We start from the raw sequence: 26,489 nt of genomic DNA on the forward strand, positions 1-26,489 counted from the left end.
TTAAACATTGGAGCAGACAAGATCATTGGTGCCAGACACATTGAGTTTAACGTTTTTCTTTGATTTCTTTTTGGTCGGCTTTGCACTGGGCTTCAGGTACTTTTCCTTGTTGTGAATGACCTGGATGTACTGGTCTGTGCTGCTGTTTTGTTGGTCACTACTAGACGCCAGAGATGCCGAATCTGACTCGGTCAGCGACGGCTCCACTTTATGCTTGGTCTTGGGCTTGACGTATTGTTCACCGTATCTGTGAGCCGACTCTGGGCCTCGGACGTTTGTTTGAGAGCAAGGGTGCAAGCCATCATTCACCCAGTCATCTTCATGTTCATCCTCTTCTTCGTCGCCATATAAACCCTGCTCCATGGACAACTGACTGTTTATCGCGTCGCCAATGTAGAAGCGTGCGGTCTGATGGAGGTCTGTCAGTGATCGTGGACGGTTCGATCCCCTCCTCGTGCTGCTCTTTGGGTCTTCCTCTTCCACCTCCTCTTCCTCGCTGAGGTGTGGCTGGTAGCTGCGGTGAGGGGTACGAGGAATGTAACACTTTACGTTACGTGGATACAGCTCTACAATCTCTGTCGGTTCGTCTGCTAGGCGGTAATGTCTCGGTACGCGCGTAGTGGAACGCACAATCTTCTTGCGAGCTTCATGTTCGTTGACGATGACGTAGCGTGTTGTGTGTGCCCGGCGGCCCATGTAGCTCTGAGCCGTCATTATGCCGGGCTCGTTGTGCATGGGCCGGAGGGTTTTCCGAAACAGCGGATCGGAGTGGATGTTCTCAGCGTACCGTGAACACGGGTTGTAGGCCATGTTGTGGTAGGACTTTGAACGGCAGGAACCGCTGGAGCTGCCCAAGTATCCAGAATGCCTGGATATCAGAAAATGCAACATGTGACATGGAATATGTATGTTTGTACATAATTCACCCTACCTTCCATAAACTTGAGAAACAAAGACATTTACCTTTATGGTGCAGCTTGTAACTAATGTTGAAGGAAAAGTTCACCCAAAACTCTTTCCAAGACGTATTGTTTTCTTTCTTTTGTGAAACAAAAAGCTGAAACTGGATGGTGATTTATACTGTCAGGGACTAAAAGCACCATAAAACATTCTGCCTACATTCTTCCTTAGAGCTTGCTTTGTGTTTCACAGAAAAAGAGAAAATAATATAAAGTCAGAATGTTGTGAGGGTGAGTAAATGATGACAACATTTTCAGTTTTGGGTGAATTGCTCCTTTAATTAAATAGTATGAAGTGCACTGCATTATGAAATGAAAGGTGAAGCCTAATGAAGTTTTACTCTCAAAGTGCAAGCACTGAAGTTCCCTATCCCTGATCTGATATGACAGAATACCGTAAGTGTCTTAAAGTGAAAAAAATACCCCCCCCCCCAACTAATTCATATATATATATATATATATATATATATATATATATATATATATATACAGTATATATATATATATATATATATATATATATATATATACAGTATATATATGAATTAGTTGAGTGCTCGCAGAAGAATTGTCTTTAACTATAGCATAATATTGATTACCACAGAAAATTATTTTGACGTCCTTAAGTTTTGAAAAAAAGGACGCGAAAAAAGCACATTTACAGTAATGCACATACACAATTAGCAAGCCAATGTTCTGAAGGGTTTAAAAGCAGAAATATAAAGTTTGTATTTTGTTAAAGCACTTAACATTAATTATTCAGACAGAGTTTACTGCAGTTTATAGTTTGGTCAGTAAAGCTGTCTAAAAATCATCCTTTTTGAGCTGGGACTAATTTTTTAAGTGGGTGAACGTCTGGCTATGAATTACAGACACCATTCCTGTTATTGAGTGGGCTTAATGCATTTCAAGCGAAAGTTACATGCTATGACATTCCAAAAGTTTGGATAAATTACTTACACACACACTCTCACAACATCAGTAAGTGGTTCTGTAATACAAGTCTTACTTATATAGTGGTGGGAGAGGCCATTTGTAACTTCTGGCTTCTGGTATCATCCGGTTAGTTATTTCAGCTAAAAAACCTGTGTTGTGCTGCATGATTTATTATCGTAATCACAAACACATTGGTTTGTAGAGCAAATAGTTTTACCATTTACTGCACTTTGTCATTGTTCTAGTTATTTACCTGTAGTGACTAATGAATCAGAAATCTAGCACATTCACGGAAAATAGCTTACTTCCTCGTTGCAAAATAAGATGAATAGTGGCTGTGCTTTTGAAACAGTGTATTTTACTCTACACTTCTTACTGTTATCCAGTGTTGTTTTAGTATTATTTATTTACCATTATAGTATTTATTAGTGGTTTGAATTCGTGTTTATTCGTATATTTTCAGTTTTATTATTAACCTTGTGCTTTTAAATTTTTTTATTCGTTTTTAATATTTCTATCTTCAGTTTTAGTAATTTAGTAGTGCTTGAACTTACAAAAATGAACGAAAATGACAAATGTTGCCTTGGCAAGTAAATTAAATAAAATCGGTTTATTTCAGCTATATTTTAATCAACGAAAATGATTTGTAATAGTTTTAGTTGCTGAAATTATTACAGATCAAAATAATGTGAAATGATTTTCTGCAGTAATCTACATTACGCCACAAACGCTGTTGATAGATCTTATTTTGTATAAGAAACAGAATAGGTAGAAACAGAATTGTAGAAATAGGATTAACTTGTTTATTCATAATCAGACTTGATGAATATTCCAAACCTGATGGGTATGTACTCCACTCGTCGTACTTGTCTTTGAGGAACTGAGGGGCTGCTGTACATTCTGAAAGCATTACACGGGCAGAAATGGAGGGCAGTGAAGCTTCATGAACAGCAGATGTATGGAACCTAAGCAGCAGTGAATTGAAATATAAAGCTCTTATACCACAGAGCAGCACAGACCTGCTGGCAACATGCTCCGCTTTGTGTTTCTGCCGCACTGGGACAGAGGGACTCCGCGTCGCTCCGGCAGCTCTGGGGATGTCAGGCCGTGAAGCCGACTGGGATATTGTCCGGATGCTGTTGCAATGGCGGATGGGAGATTGGAAGTTGGTGACGCTACCGTTGCGCCGTGGAGGGGATGTGGAGCGGGCGGACGACTCCACACTAGTGATGTCGCTCTCTTGTTCCGGCTTTTTATCGCCTCCCTCAGGTGCCTGCAGACGTGCTGTAAATCACACATTTACACACCCAAATGTCCAGCCAACTGGTGACAGGCTGATATTGCCGTATGACGTTATATATTGTGAGTACATTACTTTGGCCGTTACTGCTCAGCGGCCTGAAATGTGCCCCAAACGTTCCCTTGTTTTCGTAATGAAGATAGTTCATAGACAAAGTACCTGCGGCTAACTGAAATACTTTCTTCTTGTCGTCTGTGCGCTCCTGCAAGAGGAAATTCAATTAGAGTTATAAAATAAACTGCTGAAGAAATGAGATTATATGAAATCCAAAGACCGTATCCTGTTTCGCTCGGGTTCCTTATTGTAAATCCCGGATCTGTTAAATGAACTGAAATACATCATAATGATATTCCAATTTGGAGTGACTCACGGTTTGCAGCTGGAGTCTCAGCTGGCTGTTGGTGACTTTGAGTGATCTAGCGATGGATTGTAGGTAGTAGATCAGCATACTGAAAGGGGACAATGACAAACAGCACAAGGTTGAGTGCATTGAAGGCATTTGTCCTGCTTGCCTGGTCGAATTATGCTGGCTTGACTAAACCAATATGCTGTTATTGTACAAACAGGGGTAAAGGGCTTTTTCAAACTCTCTGTAAATGTCAAAGCTTTCAATCTACATCCTCTAAACTAAGCACAGTCGTGAGGCTAAGTTCTTCCTAATTGAATCAACCTGTTTGTTTATCCTACAGCAGACTATTAAAAATACCCAAATTCCCCCCCAAAAAATGTTTTTATCAAAAAATTATTTTTTTGATAATAAGAAATGTTTCTTGAGCAGCAAATCAGCATATTAGAATGATTTCTGAAGGATCATGTGACACTGAAGACTGGAGTAATGATGCTGAAAATTCAGCTTTGCATCACAGGAATAAATTACAATTTTAAATATATTATAATCAAAAACAGTTGTTTTAAATTGTAATTCTATTTCACAATATTACTGTTTTACAGTATTTTTGATCAAATAAATGCAGCCTTGGTGAACAAAAGAGACATAAAAACAATCTTATTGACCCCAAACTGTAGTGTATCTCATTAGCAACCACATATAGCAATGCACCAGTAACCATCCAGAACATAATTTTTTTGTCAAGCCAACATCCAACGTTTGTCTTGATGAGCTTTAATTTCTTAATGGTAATTAAGGTCAGTGTAGTGTACTTACAAGAGTAGAAGCAAAGCGGGCAGCACCACCACAGGACTGGTGACGTAACTCATCACTTTATTGAACCACAGCGGGAAGTCGTTGGCAATGGTTTCGGAGATGATGTCGTAAATCTTCTCCTGGCCACTACAGAGCGGGAGAGGAGATTGAAGAAATGCAGAAAGACATCAACTATGTATTTTCATGTAAATTATTTAAAAACAAAAGCATTTTGTACAGAGCTCAGGAATACTTGATTCTGATTGGTCAATCATTCTGCAATCTAAATATTTTTATTTTTATTTTACATTGACACTAAACTGTTTAAACCAGAAAAGTCTTATACACACTGTATCTCGCATCACTTTACAGTCTTTCTTGTAACATAACATTTCAACTTAACTCAATATTTCAAGTCATGTATTCAATTATTTTGAATGTGCATGTGTAGTAATTGAAGTATTATACAGTTCACTAGGCATCACTGCAAAATAAACCATTTCGGGGTGATACAAGACTGATACCCCTGGATTTATTTTGCATTAATGATCAGCTTACTATACTAACACTTACTTACAGAAGGCATTGTGTTATTAATTGCAGAGGATATGATTTCAAGCGGTTTTTATACATGAAATTTGCAATATAGCGTAGCGTCTTCCATTTCCATTAGCGTCAACACACAAAATGGGCAAAAAAAGTTTTCAAAATTTCCAAAAATTAGTATCATCCCAAAATTATACCATTGGCTGAGTCAATATCGCTGTTTTAGCAATGTTTTGATACTGTAACGGAGTTGACACTTTTTGAGGGTCGCTTACCACAGATCGCTTACTTATAGTTGTCTTTGCATATCTCTGGGATCCATGATTTCAACAGAACACATCACCTTAAATGAGATTAGATTTAAACGCCGCCACATTTGGACAGTTTTATTTACCTGAAGGGTCCACAGTACTGAGACGGCCGGTACCTCACAATGGCAAAAATGGTCGGTAACATACACAGGAAAAGCATGAAGAGAAGCATCGCCAGATAGAAGTTATTTGATCTGGGGAGTAAATAAATTTTAATTAAAAACAATCCCAGTAAAATACTATGAATTAACTCAGATACACAACCAAACAACTATGATTTGACCGTTTCATATTATCTGATGCTAAGTTTTACACTCCACAGCCGCAGTGGGATGATCCCTTATTATCGTATAAAACACAGCAGTATCGGTGAAGATGAAATATGTGTAGACCACTTGGTAATGTTTCGCCTCACATCTGCGACTGACTGATAAAGCTTCAATGAAGATGCAATTACATAAATCTGAAAGAGAGACGCTTTGACCAACACAGTCGCTTGTCACACTGAAGTATCCACTGTTATCTCTGTACTCACCACGCTGGAAAATGAGAGGGATTTGGATTCAGTGAAGCAGAGAACAAGTGTACCATTCAGAGAGTCCCTGATCCGTACACTGAATGCTCACTGATTTTAAATTAATCTCACAGCTTGTAAAAAAAGAAAATTGTTTCACATTACAGCTCTAGTCAGAGGAATTTACACTCCAGCCATTTAGATCTTCAAAAATGTTGGTTTTACCAGCAAAGGAAACATGTAGAAAAAGTTTGAAGAGGTTTTTAAGCCAAGAAAAATGTGAATCACACTTCTTTGTTGCAATTTAATAAAAACATATAAGCATATGACAAAAGCCTGTCAAACTTGGTTTAGGTTAAGGGTCATTTTTACTATCCATATGTATTGCAATAATATTCCATGGACAAGCAAATTATTATTTATAAAAAGGTAAAATTACAGATTGTTGATCATCTTTTAATTACACTGTTTAACACTATATAGTATGGGGCTGTTATACCAATTAAATTAAAGCTGCAGTCCGTAGTTTTTCCTCTTTTTCGCCATTTCTGTTCTAAATCTGCAATTGCAGTTATTCGCAGAATTATCAACTTTATGTGGGTTGTGCCTCGGCACGGCACAGCAGGAATGAATCCAATGTTTTGAGGAGAATGTGCGGCTGTCAGTCACCGCTCCGGTTTGGATACTGGCATTCGCAATCACAGATTCTACTTTTCGGAAGTATGACCAACATAAGAATTTTCACCGGAAAATGTCGTCTGAACAAGTAACATCCACTTTAGTTCTGGCCAACTAAGGAAAAAAAAAGCATTGCAGTAAATCACGCTGATTAAATCTAACAATCGCTTATCATATCACGTCAAACCGTGCAAATTATATTTTGTTCCAAAATTGCTAATGTTAATAACATCAGCATTGCGTGACTACATTTAATGCCCTCCCGATATTTATCCTAGTTTTCGCATGGGCCCGGTTGCAGTCTCTTTTTTTCTGTAGCCACTCCGAAGTCTGAACTCTCTTGTATTTTACAACGGGTGAATCTCCAGTTGTCACTGGTGATTGTCGTTTGAACCTTTCTGGATCTGCCATCAAATTGCTAAGTTTAATTATATCAAGTGCTGTGAGAAAAGGCTATGAATCTCCACCACCAACATCCTCACACACAACATAGCCTACTAGCCGAGACACCTTTATGTGTACAGATGTGATGTAATGACGCAAAGACATGCTCGAATTTCCCGTGGAAATACACCAGTACCACTGGAATTAAAGCATTACTACAAGCTTACCGTTTTGAATTGAGCTAAGGCAAGCAGATAGTTTTGAACACTGGCTGGTTATGTACTTGCTCAAATTTATTTTGGATCATTTTTAAATAATCAGCAAAATCCCTCTTACCATTTATCAAAATCCACTCACACTGCAATTACAATTGACTAAATAATGCTATGAGATTAATGTTCTAAATATAACATTTTGAAAATAAAAACGAGATGTTGGGAAAAATTAAATGATATACTGTATATGAAACTAAAACTACCAGTAGGTAGCGATTAATCCAACTGATTCGTTCAAAAACAGTGAATCTTTCAAGAAAGAAACACCGCTGTGTGTTGCTGGGAGACAATTTTTCTGCTTAGTTTGGAACTATTTTTGTTGGCAAAATAGACCTTATTCGCCTTATTTTCGAACGCGGAAGTAAATATGGGTCCAATTTCCGGTTTTTGTGCCGCACTTCCGTTTCATCGCTTCCCTGGGCTAACTAACAATATCGATCGTGAAGGATTATGCGGAGTTGACAGAAAAAATGTTACACATGCCGTAGCAGATGAATGACAACAAAGAACTAAAGCCCCGCCTCACCCAGTTCGGGTACCGGACCTGGTTGAAACACTCATGCATCTACCTGGCAGAGTGCCAAAAGTTGAGCCAATGCTGGACTAATATATCTATGGAGGTATTTTGTCATGTCAAATGTATTAATAATGCCATCAGAATGCAACCAAAGCACAGGATAGCAATAAGTAGATGGCTATAAATAAAATAAAATAAAAAATATAATTGTAAATCATACAAAATAAATGCCATGAACATGCCACGATCACTAGATTTTATACAGGGGTTACTATAATGATTTTGTTTCTCCTTGGAGTTTTTATTGGGACTTCGTAGCCCAGCCACTTTTCTGGTATCGGGTGGACTTGTGTGGGTCTTGTCTTCACGAAATGAAAAGAACAAACATACGGTCGCTTCGGTGGTTTCTTCAATTTTAAAGTTTTTAACCACAGGTGAAGGGATTCCTCATTCTTCGGTGGGGGGTAGAGGTCGTAGGGCGCCCCGCATCCACATTCAGCTCTCGTACGCGTTCGATGATTAAAACACTCCTGCTCCAAGTAAATCTTTCTTTTGTACCAGTTATTATGACAACCTCTAACTGCACAAACAATCCCGGTCTTCCTCGAAGCCATAAAGATGAGTTAGTTGATACAAAGACTTGTCTGATTAACCGCTACAGTGAAAAGTGAGTTAGCTCGCCAGTGACCGGAAGTGCCTGACCGGAAGTCTCGCACAAAATACCGTCAACTGGCTGTGTCCGTATTTCCGTTAAAAATAAGGTGAATAGGCCCAGCTGAGGAAGTCATCACCAGCCCCGCTCCAGATCCACCGGATCCAGAGCCCCGTCAGCCTTCACCATGCCAGATTCCACCACAGACACAGAGCCTGAGACTGCAGTGGATAACATGCCAGTGAACCCAACTAAGTCATATTCCGCCCCAGAGCCTGAGCCCAATGACACGGCTGATCAGGTGCGATTGAGTACTTGTGGAGTTCGAGGGCATGGAGGGAAGCCCCACCCCACATCCCTGCCGCTCTGGATGGGTATTGTCTGGCCTCTGGAAATTATATAGATGATTTTGAGGAGGTTATACCTCCACCTCCGGTCAGGTGTCACTCTGGTTCTGCCATGGGATTCCTGGCTTCTGGCTGCACCTCTGCCCTCCAACCCTTTGGCTCCACCGGGCTCCACCTTCCCTTTGGCTCTGCCGTTGTCCTCGGTCGCTCCGTCTCCACCGCAGTCTTCTGGGTCCCCATCTCCGCCTTGCTCCCATGAGCCATCATTTCTACCCTGTCCCACTGATAACAACCTAGCTCAGTGTCTCCTCTGCTCCGTCTGGGTCTCCACCACATGGAATTCACATCCCTGGTTCCATCTCCCAGGCCTCGACCATGGCTCTTCCCTCCAGCGACTCTGCCATGGAATATCATTCTGGCTTTGGCCTGCCTTGCTCCTGGCTCTCCCCAGGCTCCTCCCAACCTCTACTACCCCATGGACTGTTTTGCGTACGTCTCTAATTGTTTACACCCCTCTCCAGCTCCACGTCCTCCAGCAGAGCCCCCATCCTCCTCTGATAGACTCTTTACGGCACGAGGACATGCCTTCCGAGAGGGGGAGCTACTGTAACATGCACATTCTGTTTAGCTCCTGTTTGCCTGTTTAGTTTGACCTAGATTCCTATGTTCCTGCTTGTTATTGGTTGTTATAGTTACTGATTTGATTTTCCTCATTATTGATTCCCTTCATCTGGGTGCAGTCTAGTTTCCTTTATTTGCTCTGTGTATTTAAACCCTCAGTTTGAGTTAAATCCCTGTCCGGTATTGTTTGGTTAAAGTGGTTGGTTTTTGCTCCCCGAGACATTCCCCTGTGGTTTACTGTATTTGGACTTTTGCATTAAAGACTATTCTTTGAATTCTTCGTCTTCATGCTCTTTATACAGCCACACGATGTGACAGTAATAATTACAAACTTATTCTTACAAATAATTACAAAACCTGGAGAATTAGGAAAATTCAAGAAATATTTAGTATTTAAATTAATATATAATAACAAATTAATATTTTACGTCAAGGAAATAACAACCCCTGAACAATTTGACAGCTCTAAATTGTTTTTGAATTCAGTCTAAAAAATGTATGTTACAGTAATCACAAACAAATGGAAATCATGAAAGTCATGGAAATGCATTGATCAAACTATCATTTCAGTTTAACTTCAAATGAACTGAAATTAATTGCATCCTGCTCAACTGGCCCTAGGATTTATGAAATCAATGTTTTAAATGATTTTGTTATGTTGTAAGCAAATCATGGCAGATTCTCCTAGGTCAGCTACACTTGTATCAGATCAGTGGTAAATGAATGTATAACCTTTAATGACCTCATTCTGCATCACTGACCTGGAGGCCTTAAAGACCTGCTGATGGGGGACGTTACAGGTCAGCACAGCCCAGCTCCGCAGGTACATCAAGCCAATGAGCTTAAGGACATTAAAGGCAGGCAGACAGGGTGAAAAGAATGCTCCCATCCTACAGGGAGAGAGAAACACGGCAAAGATTTATTTCCCCTTTTAAGGGAGTTCTGCTTGTGCACCTAGAGCTTCAGAAAAGTCATTATTGTTGGATTACAAAGCTGAAGGGAAATGGAGCATTGAGGTAAGGAGTGCCACGGCAACAGGACAGTTTATTGCAGATACAGATAGACAAGCTTATATATAACAATAGACCCAGAGAGATTAGAACTGTGTGTATCAGAGATAAACAGCAGTCTCGTAATGCAAAAATAATAACTGTGAAAAAAAAAAACTTTTTTATATTGATAAACATATCAAAGAAAATGTACTGATAAATGTGACCCTGGATCACAAAACCAGTCACGAGTCGCACGGGTATATTTGTGGCAATAGCCAACAATACATTGTATGGGTCAAAATTATTGAATTTTCTTTTATGCCAAAAATCATTATTAAGTATATTAAGTAAGGATCATGTTCCATGAAGATACTTTGTAAATTTCCTACCATAAATATATAAAACATTTATTTTTGTGAGTGAATGCAGCACATTCGCAAATTGGACAACTTTAAAGGTGATTTTCTCAATTTTTTTATTTTTTTCCACCCTCAGATTCCAGATTTTCAAATAGTTGTATCCTAGCCAAATATGGTCATATCCTAAAAAATTATTTATTCAGCTTTCAGATGATGTATAAAGCTCAATTTAAAAAAATTTACCCATGTGACTGGTTTTGTGGTCCAGGGTCACAAATGGATAAATCGTCACTTACCATATCATTCCCTGGTTGTATATCAGATGAAGAACATTTTCAGCTATTTTAAATTCACCATATTCTGGCTGGAAAAATAAATATAATTAATTAATACTGTACATGTTATAGAACAGGGTTTCCCAAACCAGGGTTTGATTTGTGAGTTGTTGAAAAGCTAATATTTAAAAAAAATCATAAAAATTCAAAGTAAATAAAAAAGAAGAAATTAAACACTTACTAAAATAGATGTCAAGTTTGATTTGTTCACCTGCATGTCATGTGACCATTGACAAATATCAGAGAACTGTGAACTTGCGAATATGTAGTTAAATTATATCAAATATTACTTCAAGTAAATATTTTAGGTCAAAGGGGTTGAAATGTTTTTTGGATTAGAGTTTAGGAATCGCTGTTATAGAAAATTCAGAATCCAAAACATAAATGACAAGTGTTAAGTTCAATTAAGTAACATAATGCTTTAGTCTTAACACATTAAATAGTTACACATTATTTGTGGGGGTCAAATCAGCAGCAACCTGCTATTCTGCTATTTAATTTGACACAAAAATTGTACAAAAATGCTTAAAAGTGATGGGGTTTTCAATTTTAACATACTTTTAACAGGCCTATCGATTAGTCACAAATCTGCTTGAAAAACCTCTCAAAGTGTGTTTTTGAACAGAAGTGACAGACTTACAAACTTGCTCTCCAAGTCCCAACAGCAGCAGTCACTCAAGTATCGAACCACCAGTCCACGGATAAAATCAATGAGCAGGATACTTGCCACCGTGAAGATCATATCAATGATGGAGAGCTTTAACATCTCCTGTAAATAAGATAAATAAAATAAACAGCCTGCATTTACCTTCCTTGTGCAGGGTGCAATTTTACCCCTCCACCACAGACCATCAGTATCTCCAAGCAGGACGCTAAATCAGATCTTTGGATTTAAACCAAGAGAAAGACCAACCTGACAGCAATTTCATTAAATAAAAGCCGGGCTGGATATTTCAACCCACAAATACAATCTATATTCTTCTCCTCCAGAAGGAAACTTATTTATATTGTTTGTCACAATAATGCCTCTGTATAATGTATCAGTATAGATCTAACAAACAATATCGAGCATGTCTGGGTATGTCTCTATACACAGTGTATTTGGCCACTTAAGACACACTTAAAAAGTGTATAAATGCCTTTGCATTATATAATCAAATATATAATCAGTTATTTCTAGAATAGAAATAGCCTCTTAAAATAGAAAAAGCAATATCAAATTTGTTGCAAAAACACATTTCAGTCAAAACACTTCACAAAATTAGGGTTTAAAAATATGACATGTCTCGGTTGCGTACAGTATGTAACCCTTGTTACCTGAAGGATATAACGGAGACGTTATGTCAGACGTGATCTGACGAATTGGGATCTTGCCTGATAGGCCAATCACCTTTGAGTGTAAACTAAACGGGCCAATGCACATTGGCTTGCGAGATTTGCATCTCGTCCTCCGCCCCGCAGCGCGGGTATAAATACGGAAGCGGATGAATAGCATATTCAGGTATTAGCTGAGGATGAGCCTATGGAGGGTCCAGCCAGGAGTGAATACCAGCTAAGTCCCTGATAATCTGGAACAGAGAGCAATGATTTCCATGTGAAGGAGTACCTGGCCGACATATGTTTCCCAGCAGGGGTCTAGCTGTGATCTGGTGTTGTACTCATAGAGGACGGTCTGGTTTTGCAGGGACTGCATTCTCATTGGCTCTCGGGAGGATGTGGTGCTCTTGAAAGTGGTCACACTGTTGTTGAGGTCCAGAAGAGTCATGTTCAGCATGCTGTTCCGTCGCTCCACGATATCCGGGACAATGGTGGACAGGTTCTCCTCAGTAGGCTGGGAAATGGTCGCTAGGTACGATGTTGAGTCAGACAGGTTTACTGTGGGAGTAATCTGGAATGATTTAAAACATGTACGATTTACATACATTTTTTATGTTACATTTAATTTTTCTAACTAAAGAATGGTAAATATCTGAATAATATTTTCATTGCACAGAAAAATAAATGCTCCGATGTAGGGCTGTTTTCGACTAAGGATTTTCATAGTCGAATCTGATTCGTTAGATTTTGCCATAGTCGACTGATAGTCGAACCTTTTTTTTTTTTTTTTTTTTTTTTTTAGATAGCAGCTAGATTTTTTCCATTTCAAACAAAAGAGCTAAAAAACACATATATATCACACATATATCATAACATTTCATAAACATGAGGAGCAATATGAGAGAGAAATTTGGTGATGGTTTTTTAGGTACATTAAACCACGTAAAGCTTTTTCACGCCCATGAGAACCGCGTGGAGTCAACTCACAGCCGCTCCGCAGCTCTGCTGAAAATGTGAAGCAGAAACGCTTAATATCAGATAACGTCCATAATAATTGGACTCTGGGTTCGATTTTTTGACCATTTTCAGTGGTTATGAGGAGCAATATGAGAGGGAAATTTGGTAATCGTTGTTTAGGTACATTAAACAACTTAAAGCTTTTTAACGCACATGAGAACTGTGTGGAGTCAGCTTTTTGACGCACATGAGAACCGTGTGGAGTCAACTCACAGCCGCTCCGCAGCCCTGCTGAAAATGTGAAGCAGAAACGCTTAATATCTGTTAACGTCCATAATAATTGGACTCTGGATTCGATTTTTTTTTTACCATTTTAAGTGGTTATGAGGAGCAACATGAGAGGGGAATTTGGTAATCATTGTTTAGGTACAATAAACCACGTAAAGCTTTTTAACGCACATGAGAACCGTGGAGTCAACTCACAGCCGCTCCGCAGCCCTGCTGAAAACGTGAAGCAGGTTTTTGAATACATTTTTATTTATTTACATTAGTAAGCTACAGGACATCGTCTTTCAAAACATGACCTGCGCGAAAGCGAAAAAAATAAAATAAAAATGGTACCCAGCCCTTCTGAAAATGCGAATGCGTCTCTGTCCCCAGCACATTTCAAACCAAACTGACGCCCATGTATTCGACTATGAGGTTCATAGTCGAATCAGACCTCTCCGAATCGAATCGTCGAATCCTCGACTATTAGAAGTCAGCCCTTATTATATACAGAAGTGGGCAAAAGTGATGGTCAGGTAGATATTTGTTTTTAATGTCCCTGCATGTACGATTAAACCATCAAAATATTAGGAAAACATTATATATACATATTATATATACATATTATATATATATATATATATATATATATATATATATATATATATATATATATATAAACAAACACATAGAAATTATTATTATTATTATTATTATAATATTGTACAGCACAACTGTAAAATTAAAATACTAATATTAATAGCAGTCTTAATTTCTTAATTTTAAAACATTAAACCATTGAGCTTTTATTTTGACAGAAAATTGCTTCTCAAAAGTTTACTAGTTTGGGAAGATGATTGGCGCATGTTGCATTCCCAAATGCACGTTATAAGCAACCCAAACTCAGAGCAGATGCAGAAATGAGTTTGTGTTCAACCAAGCTGCTCTGAGACTGAAACCACTGGATCATGAGTTGTTTGTGTGTAAAACAACAGAGTGCCGCACTTCACTCTGAAACACACAGCGCATATATTTATTTAAATAAATCGCTTAGCAATTTGATAATTGCACTAAGCCATATTGCGGTTTCGGGTTTATTTCGATCAAACGTGCAGCCTCAGAGACAAGGTTGAGGATTAAATAAGAATATAATTGTGACTCACAGCAGAGCTCATACTGTTGACTTTATCCAGCAGGGCAATAATCAAACTGTAGAGGTTTCCAAGGTACAACACCAGAACTCTAAACAAAAAAGGCACATTTCTATTTTAATAAACAAAACACAAAAGCAGAGCAATAACAGTGTTCAAACGGTGATGTTCTTACCTGGCAAGCTGGAAGCGGAGACTTGTTCTGGGGTGGTACATCTCCAACTGGGCCACTAGCTCAAAGGCTGAAGGAGCAATCATTGTGATGAGGGACACCACCACACTCACCTGATGAAGAAACACAATTCACATCATTCATCAATTCCTCAAATACACACTACATAAACACTAATACTAGATCAAATATCTGAAGCAAAAAGAATTAAATAAGAAGATGAAAAAGAGGAGGGAAAAGAAAGAACAATTAATAATAATACGAATAAATTAAGTAAATAATAAATAAGTAAATAAATAAATAAATAAATATAGTAGATATCATATAGATATTATAAGTAGATATTTTCATTTAATTATTTATTGAATTAATTATTAATGTAATTATTTCATTTAGGTTATTAGATTAGTTGGTCCTAAGTAATTAATAATAATAAAATGAATTAAATAAATTATGAAAACAATAACAATATGTAGAAGAAAAGTCAAAGTAGAAGAATTAAATTAAATAACAATTAATAAACAATAATAATAACAATAATAAAAAATGTGGCGAATAAATGAATAATTAAATAATAATAATAATAATAATGAGATGAAAATAATAAATAATAATACGAAGAAGAAAAGTTGAATAAGTAGACAAATTAAATAAGAATTAATTTATTAATAATAATAATAAAAAAAAAATGTGGTGAATAATTAAATAATAATGCAATTTTTGCATTATGTCTATTTGTGTACTTAAGTACATTTGTATAAAACATAACGTACTTCGTTCTTCTCCCAGAGTGTTAGCTCAGGTTTCTCTTGCTCTAGTTTCTGAGAACGATCCACCACAAAGTAGATGATGTAGATGCTGCCAGCCAATGACAGCAGCACGAGAATGTTTGCCAGGATCCGCAAACTGATCAGTACGGCTCTGTTGGAATAGAAGCTGAACTTAATGAGAAAACAATACAGTCAAATACACCTTTAAACAACTGTCTTTTTTATATAATGAACCTTTAGTTACGAAGAAAAATAAATAAGGAATAATGTGGACCTTTAGCAGGGTGATCAGTATCCTGTATCTTTCTGAAAGGGATTTATTTTGTGATGATGAACGTATGACTATACATTAACACACTTACACAGTTCCATTTTAATAAATGGAAATTAACTATTGATTACTTACAATTTTACTTAAAATTTACATTGATTACTTACAATTATTTTATGTAGAAAGAAAGAGGACAAAGAGTAATGCGAGAAACCTGAAACTAGCACAACTACGTAGGTAATTGAGTGACAGGAAAATGGTCAATTATGCAATTTAGGGCTATTATAGAAATATATTTGCATCATGCTGTTATTGACCAATCAGAAACAAATATTATTAGGGTATCATCTGAATTTTAACTATTGCGATTCAGCTTTTCGATTCTGATTTTTATCGATTCCTAATTCCGTTTCCAGTAAGGTAAAATAAAAAATAATAATAAATTAGATATCCTACACATTTATTCTAAGTCTTATTGTAAAACATTTCATTGTAGCTGAATACCATGAACAAATATTAACAGGATAATAACACTTACACAAGGAACTGTTGCCTATAGTTTAAAAATACCATAAAACAACTAGCCTAACTAATAGAAATGTCAAGCATCATTAAAGACAAGTAAACACTCAGTAATTTAAAAAGAACAAATAAAAAATTAGCAATCGCTCAAATACATACAATTGAGCAAAAATATTATTGAAATAAACAGTGTTTTAAGATTTTCAGGTATTCAGGTACAGAAACTGTAAACAAATGTAAAATAACGCTGCATTTTATGAATAAAATATACATTACAAATATAGTTACAGAGGTTATTCAGTTAAGAACAGCGCCTGAATTTTCTATTTGTCTTTTGTTGTTTGATTAATGTTATTATAGAGACAGCAGATGGTGTATTAGGTTGCTGTCACTTTAAGAGCTGCACGGACCCAATATACTGTTACACGTGTGAACAGCGTGTCTTCTTGCGCCTTGAATGGTTTAAAAACACATTTTAAAAACACATTTTCTGTGAGCGCACTTTAGATGTGTGCGCATGAATGGTTTAAAAATCACATTTTCTGCGCTTTGGATGTGTGTGCAGCACAAAAAACAACGGGTCTTGTGCATGATTTAAAAGCATATTAAAATGCACAAAGGGATAGATTAGAGGAATATACATTTTTATTTTATAACATATCCGATTCCAGAATTGGAATGAGAAGCAAAGAAAAAAAGTGCGCGGCTTTTGCGCTTGAATGGTTCAAAATCGAAATACACACACAGGAACCGATAAGTGTAATCGAAATGCGCGTTTCGGTTCTTGGACATTTGGAACTAGTTCTTAAATGGAACCACGATCTCGATACCCATCGATAAATATTATAGAGAGATGAGTAATAAGAAAAAACACATTGGATTATAAGCTGATTTCTATTTCCAGGGACCAATAAACCCCCAAAAATACTTCAATAAAAGTTCTTCTGACACCATGTTTCTGATTTACGAGGTTATAAACACGGTAAAAGCGACAATACAACATGCTTAAGAGAATTTCAAGCTTCTTAACAGGGTTTACTTCCCCTAAATCAGCATTGGCTGAACAATGCAAGCACAGCATCAATAAACAATCCCCTTCTGACTTGACGCACTTCATTTCTCAGTTTGCCTGACAAGTTTTATCACAGACAAAAGCAAGTGAGTAATAGGCAAGTACTTCAGAAATGTTCTGTCATCATATTCAAAACTCTACAGAGATATATAAGAAAGTCCTCTATACAAATATCTCATGAAACCTGTCAAGAACATGTCTGGGTTATATTTCACATTATTTAATTTGTAGAGTATGCATTCTTTAAAAATTATCATTAAAATAATAATAACCCATATTACAGTATTTTTAATAAAAAAAATACTGTATTAAATTAATGATAATTGCAAAACACTGTCTGGGCACATTGTAGTAATGAGAATACATTGAGCAAATGTGCCTAATTGTCCTGAAAATAATGTCATAATGCAAAATAAATAAATAAAATAATTAATGACTTCAAAATTAGGCTTCATTTTCTACATGCAAAATATAACCTTTTTTCCTTTTTTTCAATTTGTTTCTGGGGTGAAATGGGTCCTGGTCTCGTTAGATTCAACCAAGTTTAGCTATGATAATCTAGAGATGCTGTACAAATGTTAGCATAACCCTGTGTGCATGGGTGTCGCATTCCAGCAATATAATAATCGGCTTAAATGTGTGAGCAGGTCTAATTGCAATTTAGGTGCAGTCATCCGCCTGCAGTAAAAGGCTGTTTGTATAAAATATGGCGGGGTGTTCTCAGTTTCGCATGTTCTGCTGCGATTGCATTGGAACAGGGAGGAGATGTATAAATCAAAGCTGTCTGAGCCAGCAAGAGCCGTGACAACAGCCCCAGATAGAGAGGAACAGCAGATCGCTGTAAGTCACTTACTGATACCATCATTCCCACCCTCAAAAGCCCGTTTTGTTAAACATGCACTTCTGAGAAACTTTGGAGAAAACACTTAGTCAGCACTTAGGGTTTTGTTGAGGTGATAATGGAAACACAGATAAAAGAGGAAAACTTGCAAGCTTGTTTCTTTCTTCTTCTCTTGCTCTTCTACAATGGCCTCCTAAAAAAAGTAATAAAACATTTTTGGTCAGTTACCATCCAAAAGATAATCCAAAACCCATGAAACATTAATCATAATTTATGCCAAATAGGTACTGTAGTTACTGTTACTTCAATAAATTGTGGTAATTTGGTACCGTTGTAAAAAAGAAAGAAAATGATAATGATTTTTAAAACAGTCAACAGTTATTAAATTAAATTAACATTTTACTTTAATTAAATTAATATTTGCTCTCAAATTTGACAAAAATATGTAAAAGCAAAAACGTTTACTATGATGGGTAAAAGCTAAAAACTGGCACAGTTACTGGCCAATGCACAAAATGGCCAAATCTTTACCTGACTAATATATTGCTGTCATTAATGGGAACTATGATTATCATACATTTGAGTGAAATCACAACTTAACTTTTTTTTTAAAACATGCAACATTTGTAATCAAACTGAACGATATTCCAAAGAAATATCTGGAATTTAGCACAATACTGATGAGACTCAAATAACATGTTTTCCTTGGGAAATCAGCACTAATAATGAAACATAAACCTCCCTTAACTGAATTAAAACTGGATGATCATTGAGAATTGAATCAAGGACAGATTGTTTATTTTGGTCTGTTGGATGTAGGAAACGCTCACTCTGATGCTATTAACGATGGCTGCCCCTTTACTCTCGGCCGCCTCTGGGTTCCCAATCAGGTAGTCCCACGCACAGAAGACACGCCAGCAGAAAGTGAAATTCTCGTCGGAGGTGCCGGCTAAACTCGTGCGGGAGTTTTTAGCCATTCTGATAGAAAACAGCATATGAAGTTGCATTATGGAACTAGTAAGCAGCTGCTTTTCCAAGGAACACAAATAGAGCTTTTCCTAAAGAATTTCCACGCAGGTATTTTGCATACCAGAGTTTATAGTGACCATGACTGCATACAAATAAACCACATGGCCTTAAATTACTTAAAAACGTCATAAATGTAATCCAGGTAAACCAGCTTCAACAGAAATTCCACATCTTGATTAGTTAAAGTCATGGCTTCGATTCTCAGGGAATGCATGAACTGAAAACACGTACAAGCTTGAATGTGCTGCAAGTCTCATTTGGACCAAATGCATAAATGTGAATGTAAGTTAATCAGTGATTTCAAGCAAAGCATCTTTGTAGTGGTGATTACTTTCTTAACAAAGTGAAGAAGCTGTAGGCAAAAACTGCCATCCCGACCATAAAATAGGCCAAGGGTAGTCTGTAGCCAGCGCTGCCGATTTTACGCACATTGCCGTAGTAGCCATAAAAAAGTACAGAGTATTGTAGATATCCCTGCAACACAGACATAGAAAAAAAACACAAACTGGCAGATTGAAAAGCACAAATGAATGATTTGTGATTAAATCCCTAAGTTACACTGATAATATGTACAGCACATTGGTAAAGCAAAAAAAAAAAAAAAAAAGATTATAATCTTGCCCCCAACGACCAGATGGTGTCCAGGTCTTGTGCAGAGGAAAGGTGATCCTTGGGAATGGTCTTGCTGCGGGTGGTCCCAAATGGAGCGCCGGCCAGAAGCTGATTGGACAGATTGGAGAGACAGAGGGAATGATAGAGGACAACAGATCATACCTGAGCAGAAATTGCTTTGTGTCTCTGCACTGGGAGTGAAATAAATCTAACCATATTTTCCATTTCCAGGTCTAAAAATGGCCTTGTGGAGTTTCAATAAAATATGTTGTCTATAAATAATGTATGAACCCACAGCAGCATTTAAATATCTGTGCATGCTTTCTGAAATAATAATAAAGGAGAGTAATGTCATGTATAACGCTTAAAGGCCAATTCACACTGCACCGACAGACGACGACCAACGCTATAAGACATTTGGTTGGGTTTCGTAGGATCAGTGTGTTAACCCAATTGGTTGGCGTGGTCGGCACTTGTTTTTACAAACTGAACAATTGTTGTTTGTTGGGTTGTGAAATGTCTGAGAAGTGATGTACTGTAATCTCCTGAGTGTCTGCGTCTGTCGGTCGGTTTGCAAAATTAAGAAGCACAAAGTCCACTCCAAAGAGAGTTATTATCTATGTTAGTAAGCACTGTTTCTGAACCCCCTGAAACACCTCTATTGTAGTTTTGTTTGATATATTTTACAGTATATCACAATATTCCTCATTTAAATAAGTCCTGCCCAAGACATACGCAAAAAAAGGGGGCGAGGCCTGGTTGAGTTGCGTTAGTAGTGTATTGAAACTCGTTTTTATGGTAAGGGGCATGACATTTCTAAAACACACTTGAACATTATAACCTCCTTAAAGTTTGTCTGTGCGCTTTTACGGACAACAGCTTCCAGAAGAAAGTACAAAGCAGAGTGTACACACAAAAGCTTCTCCTGAAAGATGTAGCCATTCCCATTTTGTCGAAACAATCTGTTGTTTATGGATCACAACTTAAAGGTATGTCTTATTATTTGTAGTTGTGTTTTCCATTAAACAGTTCCAGTTATAAACTTTATGTAGTTACTATGATAGCTATGATTTAAACGAAGGGCAAAGCGTTGCCTCCGCTAGCCTGCTAACTAACATTACAGTATTGATGTAGTGTTTAATTTAGCTTTTGTAAGCTCGTTTCCCGAACGCGCTAAGCGCTGCCAATCAAAACACACTGGGCCAGCTAACCAATCACAGCACATTTCATATTTCGGAAGGAGGGGCTTAATTCGAAAACAACATGTTTAACCAGATTGGGGAGAGAGAGGAGCTGTAATAATGTAAAATATGTGAAAAATAATGCGTTTTTTGAACAATCAAGCATAAAAACACATTCTAGTACACCCCAAAAACAAAATCAAGACTTTGTAAAAGGGCATAATAGGACCACTTTAAAAGATCCTTTGGTAATGAAGATTTCCATGACACTTTAATTTATAAATGTTTATATCTGAACATATAGCTTATTAATTACTTTTAAGAATTAATGCAGTGCATACAAACCTCAGGCAGCACGATAAAGGCTCCAGTCATAATAGTGAGAACTATATTGATCCCAAACAGCCATCGTAGGAATATGAAGTAAGAGGCCACTCCGGATCCAAAATGACCTTCAAAAACAACATACTGTACTGTTTAGTGTACGTTTAATGCAGTATGGAGTTATTTCTACCTGATCTGACCCTTAAAATACTTATAGCTGTAAGGGTTATATTGTTTCAGTCTAATTAAATTGTTGACGTTAATCACACTACTTAATCTAGATAGTTTCCACATGGATGTACATTTTAGGTTACCTGACAAAGTTTATTTCTTCACAGTGAATATACATAAGGCCTAATATATTTCCAATATCAGAACTATTTTATCATTCATATAAGTTATGTGATCAAATAATATTGTTTTTCCTTGCGCTTTGCAATATGAGGATAACATATTAATATTTATATCTGCAGACAAATTAAACACATACTGTTTGTCAGGATACTAACTTTCAATCTTTTTAATCCTCATCTCCCAGGGAATGAACAGAACAACAATGTTGTAGAGGACTCTTGAAATCTTTTTCAGCAACTGCAAACAAACATTTATGATCACATGAGAACAAATACAACAGTTAGATTAAATTATAACATAAGCAAATGTTAGATTAGGATAAATACAAGTAAATACAGATTCAATGCTGAAAGAGCTGTGAGACCTGAGTTCTCATGTATAAGGATAGTGAGATCATAATTTGTTAAATCAATGCACGGATATCTGATTTTCAATCTGCAATAAAAAGCCATCATCAGAATTAATAATTCACCATCAAATCCACTTGCTAAAAAGTCAATTAATTTTAATGGTGCTTGGGCAGCCTTGGCGAATGCCATTGGACATTTTAATTAAACCAGGCTATAACAACAGGCCATAAATTTGAGTGCAGCGTCTGTGAGCAGATGAGGAGCACCGCTGAACCAGAGGCATGCAGAACGTTAACCGGAATCTCACAAACACACAGCTGATGAAAAAAAACTGAAAGATACTGAAAAAATGAGAGAAGCTATAACATGAAAAAGACAAAAGCAGTTTAGACCGACATACAGACAGATAGATAGATAGATAGACAGGAAGACAGATAGACTTACAGAAAGACAGAGAGATAGCAATACTTGCCTTAGCAAAAACCATGAATAATGCTGTAAGCAACATGCACAATTTGTTCAGATACTGTAAAAATTGTATACTGCCAATACAAAAGGCGAACAAAATAATAATTAAAAAAAATCCTAATGAACACAAATTCTGTAGATAAAAGGTTGCATAAAACGTACATCTGCCCCGGCTGCCTGGTAACCTCGTGTCCTGGTCAGTCTGCCCTCATACTTCAGAACAATCTCTCTGGCTTGCCTAAAACACACACAAACAAATACACTGAGCTTTAGCAATCTACACCATATCCTGCAATGGACTGACAGCTGTGGTTAGTGTGTTCCTGTTGTGTTAACCTGAACACAAACACACTCTTTTATTAATGTTTGCCTTTCATAGATGTTTTACCCATTAAAAGTGGCACTTCATTGGTTTCTTTATTAATAAAAATGAAAAACAAACCAACAAAAAAAAAAGAAAAGAAAAAAAAAGCCATAAATTCAATGGCAACATAATAGAAACATCAAACAAATACAGATTGAAAATTGATTTTGGGGGGTACTTTCTTCAGAAGGTGGGTGTATGCAATCATGGGCACTCACCCAAAGATGATGAGGACACTCGTAAAATGTAGCATGTATCTCTTCCATGAACCATCAGGCATAAACCTGCCAGTTATTGTAAGTAACTTCAAAGATAAATGTGCTAATAAAATTCTTGGTTGGATAATCAGAATTTTTTTGATATTAGGGTGGACGTAAACGTTCAGAACCTCTGAAATAAATAAATAATAAAAGTGTTATGTTGGTAACTGACATTTGGAAATTTGATGTCCTGTGCTGTATAACATGCACTACTCCATTCCATCTAAAGCTAATTTAAACATTTTTATTTATACCAACATGGTAAACATTGTACCATAAAAGTAGCTGTATTGCATTTTACAGTATTTTGGCATGGCTTTGTCAGATGCATAGACTTTACCAGAAATAACCACAATGTGCTCTTGCTGTAACATTTGCGCATCCTTGACCCCCGCCCAAAGAAGCCTCAGTGATCGGTACCCAGTAAAATGAGAAACTGCTGGTTAGGCTAATGAAACAATTACTCAGCCAATTTAGTTTGTTCTCCAGGCATCATGTTGTAAATATGGCGGCCGCTTTCAAGCAATGAAAGTTAATTGTTATTTACCTTACGGGTTTAATGCACAGATGCTTTCCTCGGCCATTATCATCAGTTTCAAACATTTTAGAATATCGTTTCTAAGTAGACTAATGGCTGTAATGGAGTCAAATAATAAACTTAAAAAGAAATAATGCTTATTTCTTTTCATTATTCCTCCTTATGTATCGAACATCACAGTCTTTCCTGCATTCGTGTCAACTGCTGTATAAACATAGGCCTCAGCTCAAAAATACCTTTACAGCACATTATACTGTATATCAAGAGCTTGAAACATTCTACCCCCACTTTTTGGCCTTATAAATGCTGAACTTATAAATGTTTTATCCTTTCTTGTGCTATTTAAAATGTTCCACTAGAGAACAATACAACTTTAAGATCTGTAATCATTTTAATACATGATTAAATTCAGATGACATTTTCTTGACATATACTTGGGGGGGGGGGGGGGGGGGTCTTACTTAAGTACTTTTAGCTTGCGTCTTATTGGCCAGGGTTTGGTTTGGATGTTGGCGATGATTTCCTTCTGAAGCTGAATGTTCTGGAACATCTCCTCTGGATCATTACTCTCCACTCTCTCTCCGTCCTTATCTTCATCATCAGATGGTCTGAAACACAACCAAAGATCAATAATCACTTTAATTAATCTTACAGTAACATTTGCAGCACATAATAAAACTGTTGCTTTATATGGTATAACAAAAGCACATTAAAAAAATATTAAAGTGGATGTAGAAACAATGCATTTAACATACATACATCATACGCACACACATAGTTATTTTTCATGTTCTTATTATCTTATTTGTAATATTCCATATTATAATATGGCATTATTATTAAATTATTACACTTTAAATAAAAGAATGAATGATAAAATGTAAAATTAATTTATTTTATTTGATAGCGCAAATTAAACACACACTTGGAGGATGAAGGTGAAATGGATTCATAACCCTCCAACTGTATATACATAGTATAACGCGTTTATGTTGTATGTAGTTATATCTATAAAATTATGATTCACTTAATTTTTATTTTCTCTAGTGTGCTTACTTAGTGCCCACATAAATCATACTGTATGTGAAGAAATGTGCACTGCATATACAAAGCAACATGCGATATGCATCATTTTAATTCCTTGTATTATGGAAATCAAGACTCAAAATTATGAAAACATTATGGTATACAAGAATTTATACAGATTCATTAATATCAATTCTTAAAAATATAAATGTATATAAATATAGTTTTTGTACCCACACGTTTAGAAACTTTACTTTTAAAAGAAATATTAGGCTCTGTTCCACTGCAAAGCATGAATATTCCTAATAAAGACTGCATTCTTTAGTCTACAAGTGTCATGTGTGTAATAAGCCAATGCAATGTACAGTAAAAAATTAAATGGAGTCAGATTTGGTCAAAAAGCCAACTTACCCATTATCGTCCTGATATGAGGAATAAATCCTTCTGGAATTTTTTCTTATGCTCTTGTGCCGCTTGGAGGATATCAGGGGTCTGGTTATTGTTGCTGGTTCTGCCATTTCTCATTTCCCAGTGTTAAAACTTTCTGCAGTCTTCAGTGAGCATGTGTCCCATCTGTAGGAGTTCCCCCGTGCCGGTGTTGCTGATGGGACTCTGGGGGGGACAGGAACGAGGAGTGCTACCTGCCCGATTGGGTCCTGCTGAAGTGCTGCTTAAGCCCCTCCACCAGAGGAGTTTAAGCTCAGACAATCACTCCAATGACAGAAGTACTGGCTTCTTAAAGGGACAGCGCAAGAACTGCAACCTGGTGATGAATGCATTATGCTTCTGTGCAAAGTGATTTAAACAAGAGAATAGATATAAACACTATTCTGAGACCCCTCTCTCTCTCTATATATAAAAATTTAAACAGCCAAATATTAAATTGATTTATTCTCGTTTACTCACAACCATGTTGTTCTTTAATCTATGATGAAACACAAAAGCAAAAAGTCTGAACTTCTGCTTGTCATACAATGACAAAGTGAATGATAAAGCTGAGCTTCAAATGGAACTAAAGCAAGCAGCATAAAATCATCATTTTAATAGTTCATACTGCTTGTGTGCTATATTCTGATGACATACTGTACAATTCCATTGTGTATTTTTTAAGACTTTCATATGTTTAAGTCATTACCCAGCAAACAAGGAACACTCTCAGAACTTAAGCTAACGTTGTAGCAAGATTCTCTCAAAGTCTCTCTCCATTATTGTTAATCGAACATTAGTTCAGAGTTACCTGGGGGCTGTTCCATAAAAGCCGCTTAGAAAAGCGGGGATTAAACTCCAAAACCGGACTTGAATGAGCCTAACAAATGAGTTGGGGCTAAAGTGGTTTCATAAAAGGTAATTGAAGCTCACGCAATCTCACTAATTTGATCCAGGTTTATCTAGTCTAGATAATTGCGTGTGCACGCGTTTCTGAAGCAGCCCTAGAGGTCGATCGTGGATCATATCGATCCACCATAAAACAGCGTATATTTTGTGCTGTTTTATGCGTTTGTGACATGTTTTTTCCCCCCCTTAGTTCAAAACGGACATTTTACAGTTATATTCTCCATCTGTAAATGTTAGAAAGTCATGCAAATGTATCCATTTTGCTGCTAATTTTCATATTGAACGAGCGCTGCTGCGCGCATGCGCGCCAAATAGGAGCGCAATAATCCTGACTAAAATATACATTTTGCTTGGAAAATTAATATGCGATATTTTATAACACTACAAATATCTTCTAATTATAATAATTTATCTTTAGGATGTTGGATAAGTTGCACT

The 26,489-nt window shown here is 36.8% G+C and overlaps 1 protein-coding gene across 1 annotated transcript; it reads right to left on the reverse strand.

Moving 5' to 3' along the window:
* Positions 1 to 25,234, reverse strand: tmc3 (transmembrane channel like 3; the record flags this gene model as incomplete). The annotated part of the gene is made up of 22 exons (XM_081389945.1): positions 1 to 868; positions 2,915 to 3,179; positions 3,355 to 3,397; positions 3,566 to 3,644; positions 4,361 to 4,486; positions 5,280 to 5,390; positions 9,946 to 10,074; positions 10,832 to 10,899; positions 11,511 to 11,639; positions 12,477 to 12,758; positions 14,575 to 14,653; positions 14,738 to 14,847; positions 15,508 to 15,655; positions 18,339 to 18,403; positions 19,041 to 19,188; positions 19,571 to 19,713; positions 19,861 to 19,959; positions 21,378 to 21,484; positions 21,866 to 21,947; positions 22,691 to 22,766; positions 24,152 to 24,298; positions 25,128 to 25,234. The coding sequence occupies 22 exons, from the start codon at positions 25,232 to 25,234 to the stop codon at positions 1 to 3; spliced, it is 3,411 nt and encodes a 1,136-aa protein (XP_081246071.1).
* Between the last annotated feature and the right edge of the window lie 1,255 nt (positions 25,235 to 26,489).

The sequence above is a fragment of the Scardinius erythrophthalmus genome (genome assembly GCF_964197995.2).
Source record: "Scardinius erythrophthalmus genome assembly, chromosome: 2".
NCBI classification, from domain to species: domain Eukaryota; kingdom Metazoa; phylum Chordata; class Actinopteri; order Cypriniformes; family Leuciscidae; genus Scardinius; species Scardinius erythrophthalmus.